At 52.1% G+C, this 13,049-nt stretch overlaps 3 protein-coding genes across 3 annotated transcripts; 1 reads left to right on the top strand and 2 right to left on the bottom strand.

The window, feature by feature from the left end:
• Positions 1 to 318: 318 nt before the first annotated feature.
• Positions 319 to 3,294, top strand: EMWEY_00023520 (hypothetical protein, conserved; the record flags this gene model as incomplete). Its single annotated transcript, XM_013480812.1, has 1 exon — positions 319 to 3,294. The coding sequence occupies one exon, from the start codon at positions 319 to 321 to the stop codon at positions 3,292 to 3,294; it is 2,976 nt and encodes a 991-aa protein (XP_013336266.1).
• A 917-nt stretch (positions 3,295 to 4,211) lies between these two features.
• EMWEY_00023510 (hypothetical protein, conserved) lies at positions 4,212 to 8,247 on the bottom strand (the record flags this gene model as incomplete). The annotated part of the gene is made up of 5 exons (XM_013480811.1): positions 4,212 to 4,624; positions 4,795 to 5,092; positions 5,322 to 7,290; positions 7,455 to 7,631; positions 8,048 to 8,247. 5 exons carry the CDS (start codon positions 8,245 to 8,247, stop codon positions 4,212 to 4,214), a joined length of 3,057 nt encoding a protein of 1,018 aa, XP_013336265.1.
• A 2,445-nt stretch (positions 8,248 to 10,692) lies between these two features.
• Positions 10,693 to 12,357, bottom strand: EMWEY_00023500 (hypothetical protein, conserved; the record flags this gene model as incomplete). Its single annotated transcript, XM_013480810.1, has 1 exon — positions 10,693 to 12,357. One exon carries the CDS (start codon positions 12,355 to 12,357, stop codon positions 10,693 to 10,695), a length of 1,665 nt encoding a protein of 554 aa, XP_013336264.1.
• Between the last annotated feature and the right edge of the window lie 692 nt (positions 12,358 to 13,049).

Here is a 13,049-nt window from a genome sequence, read left to right as displayed (position 1 = left end):
TTACTCTCACTTTTCTGTTTTATTAGGGTGGTCCTTTTTATATGAAGGACTTGGGTGTGTATACCCTGCCCGCCGCGGCTGTCTGCATTCGATTTGGAAATGGAGCCTCAAGGAAGCAGCACTCAGTTCTTGTTTGTTCTGGTTGCTGCATTCACCTAGCTGGATACCCCAAAACAAGGGAATGACTCTAGACACAGTGCAGCGGGCCAGCCAAACGATAGGGGAGCAGGTGCCTGACTAGCCACTGCATAGCGAGTCAGCCGTAGTATTTACGACTAGAGGGGCAGCAAGGGCGGCAGCAACAGCAATAGCAACAGCATGCTCTTCCGCTCTGGATTCCGCCATGGATCAGCGGTACAGGCTGCTGGGCTTCTGCTTGTCTTGCTCGTGCTGCTGCCGCTTCTGCCCGTTGCAGTACTGCTGCTTACGAGGGAACAGCGCCAGCTAAACGAGCAGCAGCAACAACAGCAACAACGCGAACTAGATCTGGCAGCTGCAGGTGTGCGACCACTGGGGGCACCTCTTTCTATACATCCCGTAAAAAGGCAGCAGCAGCACCCGGGTTCGTCTGAGCCAGAGGCTCTGCCTATCTTCTTGATGGGGCAGCAAATGCAGGAGGAGCACAGGGAACTGCATCAGCCAGAGAAGCAGATGCAGCAACACTATGGCCACCCACTATGGCACCTTTTGAAGGGAGAAACAGCTTCTGAAACAGAAAATCCTCAACAGAAGCACCAGCACCAGCAGCAGCGGCAGCAACGAGACGAGAAACCGAATGGGTGGATTCCCCAGGGGCTTTTAGCGGAGATGCCAGAAGACCCCGTATCCCATGGAGTTTCGGTTTCGGTTGCTATGCCTTCTGCTGCTCCTCCTCCTCCGTCTGGTGCTGCACGTCTTCCTGTTTCTGCTCTGACGTCGATGCTGCCGGCGGAATACCACACAGGAGTCATGCCGCTACATTTAGCCCCCAGTTCCCCACCCGCTGCTGTTGTTGGGTCAGAAGTTGCAAACGACAACATTGGAGATGCTTCTCGCCATGCGGAAGGTGCGGCCATAACGACAGCACCCCCTACCTTTATGCATCAACAACTACAGCAGCAGCTGCTGCGGCAACAACAGCAGCAACTGCTGCATCGACAACAGCATTGGACGGGATCCACAAGAGCCCCTTTGCATCCGGGAACTCCGCCAGCTCGGCCACTCCCTTCTGCCCAGCAGGTGTATCTGCACCGCACTGCTGCTGCACCGCTTGTGCTGTCTCCATTTGGCGGCTCAGCCACTTCTCCCACCAGGCAGCAACAGCAGCTCTACTCGCAGCACCAGCAACCGTTGTCATACCTTTTGCTTCCTTCTCGTAGAGCTACAGTTGCTTCTGCAGCCCCTGCGTCTTCATCCCTTGTTGAACTAGAGTCCGAGCACCAAGGTAGCAGCGGCCTCCCGCATCTCGGTGCACAGCAGCAGGTGGTGCAGCATCAGAAGGGGCAGCAAGTACAGAAACTGCATCGCGAACAACGCCATCTAGGAAACGATGATGAGGCCGATACGGAGACAGCAACGCTGCAGGAGTCGGATTCACCAGCAATAGCACTGAGTACAGCATCAGCAGGGGCGCAACCAGCGATTGCAGCGGGGAATGAGCCGTCGCTTCTGCCTGGCTTCGTGAACGGGGACAATAAACAAACTTCAGAAGAGAAGGCAGATACATCTGCCGCAGATGCAGGTGCACTGCCCCACGACTGCGAGACAGCAAATGGCAGATCTGCTGCCTCATCCGCCTGGGAGCCTCGGACATCTGCGGACACTGTAGCAGACGGCGCAGCAGAACTGGCACCAGAGAAAACAGCCACCACTGCATCTCTGAAGAAAGACATTCGGTGGAATACTTCACCGATTGGTAAACCTGTAGACCTTCCTGAGGCGGAGTTGGAGCAGACTGCCGTGCCGGGAGATCCAACGGAAATAGGTAGTGGAGCTGGTGGAAGCAGCACACATCGACGGGGTACAGAAGGCGATGACGAAAGTACGCCCGGTAAAGACAGAAACCCAGAGGAGGCGGGTGAGCCTGAGGAGTCAGAGAGTTTAGAAGCTAAGACAGGGAACTTGCACTTAGCAGCCAGTTTTGGGGAGGAAGCAGAAGAAAAACAGGCAGGTACAGTAGACAAAATGCCGCACAATGCGGAGGGAGGGATGAAGGTTGGTTTGCAAGCAAGAGCTACCTTTGGCGGAAAGAGAGAACAGGATAGTGAGGACGGCGTTGACAACGACGATAGTGGTGATGAAGATGAAGTTGACGGGCTGATCCAACTTCTTCCCAGCAGCAGCGGCAGTAGCAGCAGCACTAGTAGCAGCAGCACTAGTAGCAGCAGCGGCAACACTAGACACGGGAAGTCGCACCAAGTGCATTGGTTAGACGGCGATCTTTCTAGCCTTTCACCAGATCTTCAGCGCGAAGGTGCAGCAGGGGATAAAATGCCCCTTCACGATGACCAGTGGGAACCGGATCAGCAACACCAACAATGGCAGGAGTTCAACCCAGCGACGGCAAAATCAGGTGACAGCCTGCGAGTCGCTGTCAGTCATGAAGCGATGATTGTGCCTGGTGCTGCTTCAGCCCTAGCTACAGCAGGTTCAGATGCGGAACCTTCTGTTTCTGTTAGCCCCATTGCGGCTGCACTTCCGGGCTCGTCGCTCTCAAAGAGGCCCGTGGTAGGTGCTACCAAATCCCTGACAGGTCACGATTTGGGCGCACGGGTACGACTACATCCTGGGGGAGATCCGACAATGCTGCTTCTGCAACAGCCATTGCAGCAGCATCTGCAGCAACCGACTCAGCAACAGGTAATACAGCCGGTACACCAGCAGGTAAAGCCCCCATTGCAGGAACCACTACATGCACTGCCTCAACCGCTGCAACAGCCCTTGCCGCCTCCGCTGCAGCAGCAACTAGGAGACGCCAGCTCTTTGCTGACCCCACAGGAGTTGATCAAGCAGCAGCAACTTCAGTTACAGCAGCAACAGGCAATGATGCAGCAACTGCAGCAGCAAGTGGCAATGCAGCAAGACTTGTTGCTACGGGCTCAAGAACAGCAACTGCAACAAACTCAGCATCAGCGCATGCAGCAGCAGCAACAACAGCTCCTCCATATGCAACTAGCCCATGTCAGCGAGAAACAGCAGGTGCAGGGAGCTTTGCTGCAGCATCACCTCCACCAGCTGCAACAGCAGCAGCTGCAGCATCAGAAACTCCAGCAGCTGCAGCAGCAGCCATTACAGTCACAAACGCAGGTCCTATAGGTAAGACAGCCTTTTATGTTGGTCCGGGTTTCGGTACATTTTCTGCTGCAAATGGAGCAGGATGGGCAACAGCAGTAGCTGCTGAATAATTATTGTTTCTGTGCCTAGGGCTGAGCTCGCTGGAATAGTTTTATTTTAGTCCACAGCTCTTCTAGATGTAGCGCAAAACGGAAACACTGTACAGCTGTATTTGGACAAATAGTGACGCTAGCGGAAGTAGCTGCAGGCGCATTAACAATGGCTTTCAGAGAAACAGACTTATGCGTCACAAAACGGGGTCAACTAGACGGCGGGGAAATACTCCATTGCCGAACAAGGAGACAGCAACTGTCCTTTCACCTAGGTAGAGTGAGGCAGCAAGCTCGAAGTAGCATAGCAGCAGCAAGTCTATCATCTGGTTCAACTATGGCAGCAGCAGCAACAGCAATCACTGGTTTGTCTGGAGTTATTGGGTATAACAGACGATGTTCATTGATCTCAGCCCTCCGAATACTCGGTAGACCTAGAAGGGGAGCGTGAAGTTGAAGTTGAGGACAGCAAGCAACACAGACAGGAACTCAAGTGTGCTCGCCCACTGGGCATGTCGTGCGCAAACTGCTCTACGGAGTTTCACTTCCCCTCCAGTGTTACTAGCTGGTCAGGGCGTGTTTCCATCTCTTGGCGAACATCACCTCGACTCTAAATTGAAACGAGTAGTCCGTTGCACCGGAGGCATGCACAAACCAAACAGAAATTACATTTGCCATAAGACGAAGCTCCAACGAACAAACTTCCAAACAGGAGGCAGCACTTGCTACCTGTGCAGCTCTTTTCGCTGCAATTGCCAATTGTTCGCGCCCTCAGCGCCCTCAGTGGAAGGCCTCTTGTGTACGGAATCGAAGAGCCAGCTTTTTTGAGGGCTGCCAAGGCCTAATGCTTTATTCTGTGGCACCGCGGAAGCATCTGCAGCTGCATCTTCTAGCACCCGCTATTAACTTGGTGAAAGGCACAGAAATGAGCCTGCGATGGAAGTACTTCGTGCTGCAGCTGCCGCTTTCTTCGACTACTGGGACAGCCCCCAGGGGGAGCTTCTTCTGCAGCAGAAGCAAGCGCTGGTGTGCACGGATCAAGTCGCCAGGCTTGTACGCCCAGGTAGCCATCACAGCACATATGGCGGACCCAAGAAGCTCCAGAAAGGTAAAGACGTACACTCTCTGTGCTGCCGCCGATGCTGCTGCATCGCCATCTGTATCGGACACAGTAGCACGAGCTATGGGCTGCACCGCTTCCGCACCAAGCTCCAGCAATTGTATGAAAAAAACCAGGGCCTTCAGGCAGGTGAATTTCCACCCTGAGGAGTACACGCATGAGCGGCAATGGATTTTCCTGTAGTGTTGTTGAAATCTGCAGCAGGAGAGCTCGTAGTATGCAAGCAATGCCATAATACACTAAAAGCCCTAGATGCGGGGACATGGTCATGAAGCCGAAGGCCTCCAAACGCCACACACGTGTCATTCTGACCTATGTTAAAGGGTTTCAGCAAAGGTCGCGTTGCAACGAAGACGACAGCAAGGCCCCACATGGCAACAATTAGAGAGATGAAGCAGCACAGCTGCAGCAGCCTCTGCAGCACCTGGTGATGGCTTAATCCGCCCTCATGAGCCGCTGGGGCACCCGTAGGAATGCGAGCCTCTGCTACAGCCTTCTCTCTTTCGTTCCCCATATGCATTAAAGTTGACAGCAAGTAACATAGCAAGACTCGCAGCAACTTCAGCACCGTGAAAGGAAGCAAGCATCGGTAGCTCATGCGTAGGTCCCACTGAACAAACACACTGACAACTACTTCCTTGGAAAACCCAGGGATGCGAAGCAGCACTTGAGAGAGGTTCACGAGCATCGAATGCACTGGAAGCATGCAGTACAGGTAAGCCGACAGCTGTATTTACTTTAGCAGGGACACCGCCACAGGCGACTGAAGCAGCATCTGTATGGCAGCTGAAGAAAACGCAACAGCAGAGGCAGCATGGACACGGTCAAAAATATCTCACCGCGGAGAAGTGCCTGGCTTCCGTATTCCAGGCGAGGCAGCAAAGCGGTGGTACGAACCAAATTCTCCTGTCCGTTGCTCCCCTGTGATTGTCTTTCTTCTCGTGCTGCGAGGCAGCGTCCGCAGTGGAGATAGGCAGTGACTGCACCTGCATATCAAGGCTAGTTGCCTTTCGGTGAATATTCCTTGAACTAAGACCCGACTGCTCGTCCTCTTGAGCAAGAGCAAGCAACGCACCCGGAGAAGACCCGTGTGAGGTTACAGTAGTACTGCAAGTGCTCCCAGGTACTGGTGCTCCCGACACCAAAGCCCTTGCTTCTGCAACGCTCAGCCGCAAGGCGCTGTTCCTCTGCTGCTGCAGCTGGAGTTTATGGTGCCCCTGCTGCTGTCGTCGAACACCTGCAGCGGCTGTGGGAGACGCAAAAGAGGGGCTTCTAACCACGGGATGGATGTTGCGCCTGCTGGCACTATCAGCTGCAGCGGCAGCATCAACGGCAGCGGTAACAGCTTCTCTATCCTCCACAACGTGAATTGTGTCGCTGCCTTCTGTTCTCGCTCGTTCTGAACTCTTGTGCGACTGTCGCTGGTGCTGGAATTGAAGTTCGGTCACCCCGGTGGCGTCAACAGCACAAGCAGGAGAAGCAGGGGCAGCCGCAGCAGCTGCAGGAGCAACATTGCGAAGTGGGAGGAGTGCATCTCCCTCGAATGGAGATCTATCTGCTTCATCACTTCTTTTCGCTGAGGCTACCACTGCTGGACCAAATGGTGGCATGCTGCTTCGGCGGTTGTTGGCAGCTCCAAGCCTCAAGCGCTGCCTATGGAGCCTTTCTCTACAGCGACGCCAAATAGAGTAGGTCTGTGGCTCAGCAGAGTCGGTGAAACCGCTGATTTTGTCGTTCCGGAGGTTGTTGCTTCTATGGTTGCTGCATTTGGACCCCGAAAGTCGGCTTTCGCCACTGCAGTGCGAGCATTCCACGGTTTTGTTGTATCTTTGGCAGCACTTGCTGCTAAAGCACTTGGTTCTCCTAACCCTTGCCCATCTGATGCGCTTTTGTTGACCAGCGGCAGTCGTAACTGAGCACCAGCAGTTAGGTGAGTGGGGGTTCTTTGGGGCCCCCAGGGCAATGCCGCCTGTGACACAATACGCGGCAGCAACACCTGATTCTGGAGATGTCGTCGCAGGCTCCGCAATACATTCTGACGTTCCAGGAAATCCTCCTCTCGTTTTTGCTTCCGTTGCCTTTGCAGGATCTTGTGAATCGGGTTGTGCGGGATCGCTGCAGGAGCACGCAACATTTTGGCATACCCCTTGCCTCACTCCATTCATCACCAATTCTAGCTCTCCTTTCACCGCTTTTGCAGCTGGTATTCCCCCTCCTGCTTCCGTTGGCAGTGCAACTGCTGTATCAAGTACATTAGGGGCAGAAACGCCGCGGCGGTACAACCTGGTTGCACTGTGTTCACTATCGTGTACCCCCGTGAATCCGTTGCTGCTGTTGTCGTTGTTGTTGCTGCTGTTGTTGCTGTTGTTGTTGCTGTTATTGTTATTGTTGTTGTTGTTGCTACTACTGCTGCTGCCTCTACTGTTGCTGTTGCTGTTGCTAATCGACTGGCTGAGACTGCAACAAACCGCTGTTTTGCGTTCGTGCCTAATTCCCAAGTCGCGTATTTCTCCCTCCGGCGTGGCGTCGACCTGTTCCGTCTGCAAGGAAGTTGGCAATTCCCTCCGGTCCCGATTCCCTCCCCAATCAACGCCTGTCGGGATCAAGACTCCCTTCGTTTCGTCGAGGGCTTTGCCATTGCTTTCGGAGGGCGGTAACAAGTGTTGCTGCTGCACTAGAAGCAGCGTTGTTTCTGGGCCACCCATCAGGTGCAGCATTAGCAGCATGAAACAATGCAAGCAGCAAACTTCCCAAGCCGACCGAAGCTGCGACAGCAGTAAGCCTACACGGGGCTCCAAAAGGGAGAGCCTGAACAGACAAAAGCAGCTTGCGATGTACAGATGTGCAGCGGCGAAGGGACACCACAAATCAATGGATATGCGGGTGATGATATCTCGTGCATTCGTGGATGAAGCGCCGCTGCAATCGGTGGTGCAGCGACTCCTACCTCTTCCGTTGCTGAACTATCTCACCATGCAATGGCTCCAGAAAGTGGGAAGAAAGAGTAAACGAGGCTCATATAAAGTGCAGCTGGTGGGCTGAAGCAGCGCCGTTGCATAAGCCGTAACTGTGCTGCCACTACAGAAAACCGCCGCTGGTGTAGCACCCATAACAGCAGCAGCAAAACGCATATGGCACTCGATGAAGTCCTGCAGAACACACAGGCAGCATATGTGTGTGTGTGTGTGTGTGTGTGTGTGTGTGTGTGTGTGTGTGTGTGTGTGTGTGTGTGTGTGTGTGTGTGTCTGCGTTTGTGTGTGTCTGTGCGGGAGTATGCAGTTGTTTGGGGCACAGTGGGGCTACGCGTTTGTGCTTGTCGTGCGAATGCGTAGTATGCAAGTTGATACACGACAATGCGTTCATTTGTGCACGGGAGGCCATTAATTGCCTCCATGTGTTCCTGGAGTTGCCTTCGCTTGCTCAGCAGAAATCTGAAAGGCGACGCTTCAGCCTGTAGGACAGCAAGCTGGGTTTAGCTGCCTGCCTCAGCTTCAATCCGACCGATGCTGCCTAGCCTGCGCGCACTACTGCTATGGCCACAGTGTTACCGAGGGTAATGCCTTACCATATCCACATGGGGACTTCGGCTACTGGCATTGGATCTGCGATGTGGACATGCCCATAGAACGACAGAGGCTCATGCACTCCCACCTGCACTCCGCGGGTGTTGGCACCTCCTCCTGCAGTTGATGTGTGATGTGTTTGATCTGGAGCCTTTGGGCCTGATACCTTAGGGCGCGCTCCTGCAGGGCTCCAAAGTAGCATTTCTGAAGCACTCGTGTTCGCATTAGAGGCCGCAAGGGATCCTGTGTCACGATTCGATCCTGCGCCTTGGAGGATGCATAAGCCCGTTGGGGCCTTGAACGCAGTTTGGGTGTTCTCCTGCCCTGCAGCAACAGAAAGGGATGCAGTGTTCCAAGACAGGACGAGGACAAACGGCAGCAGATAGCCTTCGCCTAGGGCTTTCCAGGCACAGCTGATGTATGAAGGGTGTCTTAGGGTTGGGCTACAGCCTGTAACCGATACTTTAAGAAGGAATTCTGCATGAAGAAGACCAAAAAGGGTTTTTTAGAGGGTGCACGACACAGACCCTCTGTGACGATCAATGAGTAACACCGCGGGGTGAATACTGGAAGTGAGCATGTCCAATCTCGAACTAAAAGAAAGAAAATTCAAAATGGATGATACGTTAACGGAAAATGGACATTCAGTGGGAGTCATCTCGACTCAACACAAGACTTTGACGGAAATACGGAACAGGCGCTGACAGGGTGAGCAGCCGGTTGCCTGATGGTGACAGCGAATCTCCCCGTGAGAAAGCCTCTGGCCATCTGTCAGTGTTACCTAATTAAATGAGCACGTGATGTTTTTTTGCACCGAATATTGTGCCGGATAGTGTGGCATTCCATGACGGAACTCCCACATTCCCACTATCGGTGCCTGCGTCCGGAGAGCTGTTGCGGGAGGGTCCAGTAGCTGTCGTGCAGCTAATATAGGTGAGGCCCCATAAGAAAAGTAAAAAACACACTTTTTATCTTATCTAGAGGAGGTAGAGGGAGAAAATATTCTATAATGGATGTTTTTGGATGGTGTCTCAAGGGTGTTGTCTGAAGTGACCACCAGGTATGGCCCGCAGCATGACGGTGAATTTAAGGATCACCCTTCTCCAGTGCTGAAATAACCTCTCTTTCCTTTTTCATATTGTGTAGATAGTTGGGGAATAAGGATAATTGTGTCGAAACGCGAACACAATGTCTGTTCGTACACAAAGATTCGTCGCTTCTACAGACAGGCACTTGTGCGGTCACCACAAGCTTCCTCCACAGCAATAAAGCCACGATAACTGTTGCTGTTCTCTCCTGGTTCAGGTTAGGACTTTGAGAGTGTATCTCACTGAATCCACGAATGTTCAAGCCATCATTCCATTCCTCTCCATCCCTTACGCGTGAATGACCCCGAATGAGAACTACTTGCCGAGTCACGAGAAAACTAAGCAATCCAATGTCAACCCAAGTACAAACTATACACCACAGATTAGGTTGAGGCGCCAATATTGTGGGACTAAACTTCCACACAACTGTGAATTCTGCAGAGCAGCGCATTTTAAGACGCTGCCTAGCGACACGGGGTGCGTAGGACATGGTTTGACTACCACGGATCGAAAAGCCTCGCAGAGTTTGCCTTCTTATAGGGCTCCCACGTAAAGCCAATCCAACGTGTGGTGCAGGAGAAAAATACTGGCAGTTCCCTAGCCTTCAAAAATGCATAATGTATCCGCAGTTCGGCTTCTGCACCGGAAAGGAGCGTGCATCGAAAGCGCCCGCATTCACAGCACTGCAACTTCGGGGTTAAAACAGCTGCGGGTGCACTATAATGACCTATGAGTAAGAATTGTATATAGGGAGCGCATAAAGACTACGTAGGAAGAAGTGGAAGGTCGTGGTTCCTGTAGTGCGTCAACGTCCACAACTGTGCATCCTCTATATCTATCGGGTATGCTGCAAAAGTCTGCACAAAGCAAAAGAAAACCTGGCTCTCCTTCACAGCTTGATAAAGCCTGCCAGAACCTAATCATCCGCGAGACCGTCAGATATTTTGGTATTGATAGTTGAATATGGCCCAGCTTCAGAGTCAAGAGCAGAAGTTGTTGCTTTAATCCTCACTACGCTCGAGAGCGAGGTGTGGGCACTTATTGAAAACTTGACACGAATTGAATGCTTCACTCACGAAAAGCAAGCGGTAACAATGTGATAAAAGGAACTCAGATTGCAACACGCACAACGAAGCAGAACACACGAACGACTTGCATCTGGAATCGATCGGCATCCTGCAAACCTACATTATGTGGAGTGAACTCCACATGATACGGTTGGCTATACACCTCTACTGCGAATTTACGAAATGCACAGCTTGCACCCTTTTTAGAACATGAAGCCTGCAGAGGATCCTGTTTAGTGCAGTGGGGTGCAGGAGAGACAGTTGCAATAGCGAAGCAGACAAAGCAAGTTCTCGAGTGCACTGTCTGGTCTTCTTGGTCTGTAGGTGAGTTTCTATAGGGACGGCAACAAACATACGGAACCAACTGCATCAATCTACACTGTTATACTTCTGAGGATAACTGAAGATCAAGCGGAATTGTACTCCCTTCATGTAGGCATTGGATGGTTGGGTGCCGCTTTCAGCATAATCTTGAAAACGAGAACAGGCAGCCTATTGTGGATTATGTACAAGGTCGGGAAATTCCTCTACGATACCCCAGGCTGTTATTCTATGCGACCTACTGGGCTCCAGCAATCTTAGAATAAGTTGCATCCACCGGTCTGGGACATTAGCAGCCTCTAAGCTGGGTTCGAGAGAGGCTGATCTGGTTTGGTTTTCAATAAGCCATTCCGCTAGAAGCATCGCTTTATCTTCCACGCTATTTCCTTCCACTTCTCCGTATGGCTGTACTTCATTTGTAAACAGTTCGTACAGGAGTATTCCCAGGGACCACAAGTCGCTGCTGGCTTGCGGGATGGTGAACCCGCTCTCGTACGCTCCTGGATCTTGCTGCAATGCTAGCTGCGGCTCCCTATATTGCGGTGTAAAAAATGTAAGCTGCCTACATGGACTTCCGAACGGAAGGGCGGAACCCAGATCCGCGATGAGCAATGTGCCATCTGGGCGCAGCAGCATGTTGTCCCACTTTAGGTCGTTGTGGCTGAGACCTGCCTGTTGAAATTTGAGAATAATTTGTAACAAGCGGCGGGCTATGTAATCACGCGCTTTCTCCACGACTTTTTCAGCCCGAATATAAAGGTCAATAAAAGCCCCAGAGCACCTTTCCATTAACTGTACGCGTGAGAAGATAAAATGATCGCCGACACGCTGGGCTTCGGGGGCACCTGCAATATCCGCACTGTACAAGGGAACGGCAACGCCCTTCTTTGAGGCCACCATACTTGCTGGAATGACGCCGCATAGCTGCCTCGCTCCCTCCTCCTCCAAGGTAAGCTCCTGCTGTATCTCTGCAATAAAAGATTCATCTTGTTGAAACCACTGAGCAGCCTCTGCAGGTTGCCGGATAATGCGCATCGCAAACACATCATGGGTATCTGTATCCTCGACTTCCACCACGATGGCTGAATAACCTTTGCCTATTACTTCATTTATGTGAACGAGGCGGGGCAGATGCCCGACCTTCTCTCCCCAGTGCAGTGGCTTTACGTTCGCCAAAAGTATGGTTATTCCAACCAGGGAGTCTGACGAACCTTTAGATAATATTCTGGCGACAGTGGACAGTTCGTCGAGTTCTTCTGAAGATACTAAATCGTCGGTCAAAGGGCCTTTTGCAAGGAAGGCTGCAATTTCCTCCTTACCTCGCTTCGCATCTAAAGGCAGCGTCCTCTCAAATTGATCAAGCATTGGCAGACCCCACATGTCGGTAACGAGCAGTTGGTCTTCAGGACGCGAAGGAGGTACGGTGCCTCCCGAAGATGAAGGCGGCGTGCCCTCGTCACTTTCTCCCGGGTCTGCCTGGGCTTGTGGTGCTGGCTGTTGCTGCTCAAGTTCCACTCTTGAGCTCGAAGGCATGACTGGAGAAGTGACACTCAGATACGCCCCGCGAGAAACTCCACTGTCTTTATACAAAGGCAGCCGGCGGGATGCAGTCTCCGGCACTGTAGAGTCGAGAGTAAACAACAACGCGCTTGCCACCCCCAGCGTCAAAAAGTACAGGAAATATCGTTCCCATTTTCTGCGTTGCTTTGTCCCTGTATTGACTGTAGTCGTATATGCATTTTCTTCAGCAGGATCCTCTGCTTGAATGGATTTATCCATACTGGAGGGGGGAACAAGCGTTGCCTGCCCCTCCTCAGGACGAGGTTGCCCAATCATCTTTATTCCGAGGGTCTCAAGGGAAAACCACAAACCACTGGAGTAAATAAATCACTTTTCATGAAAAGCATTTGCTACCAGCAAAGGCAAGGAAAGAAACACGCAGTTCTTCAATATTAACACCTGCACTCACGATAGCTCCGGTGGTCCTGCAGACGCGCTCGCTGCGCAGGAAGGACCACTACTTCTCACCAGCAGCACGAAGTTGAACGTAAACGAATAATGTGTTACATAACGTTTTGAAAGCAAACAATGAATGAGACACTGCAGGCACAAACCCCCTAAGCATGGCCTTTTTTAAGAACAACCCATGATGCGATTCGTTGAAGGGTGCTCTCGATTCTGTATTACCGTTAGCAACATATTGCACCACCTCGGTCCAAGGGCACTCCAGAACCAAAATTCCATGCAACTAATGTGATGTTCATCATAAACGGCTTTAAATCGTTTGCTTAGTGAGCTTGCCAACCTATGCCGTAGGAGTAGACTGCAATCTCTCCACACTGGGCCCCCACAGCGCGTTCCTTCTGCTTTGACGCCGGAGTTACAGAACTTCATCTGCTGGGAGGACCGCTTCCACCCTTGCATATTCCCACTGCGAGTGACCAAGTGTTGTTGCAGCCAACGCAAGAATAAACTAGTCTAGGGGAAGGTAGGTCCAACCAGAGTAAGAACCTCCGCAGAATGGAGGT

The sequence above is a fragment of the Eimeria maxima genome, genomic scaffold, assembly GCF_000499605.1.
Source record: "Eimeria maxima Weybridge genomic scaffold, Emw_scaff237, whole genome shotgun sequence".
Lineage (NCBI taxonomy): Eukaryota > Apicomplexa > Conoidasida > Eucoccidiorida > Eimeriidae > Eimeria > Eimeria maxima.
The sequence above is the reverse complement of the archived record's forward strand: the minus strand, read 5'-3'. Positions and strand labels throughout refer to the sequence as shown.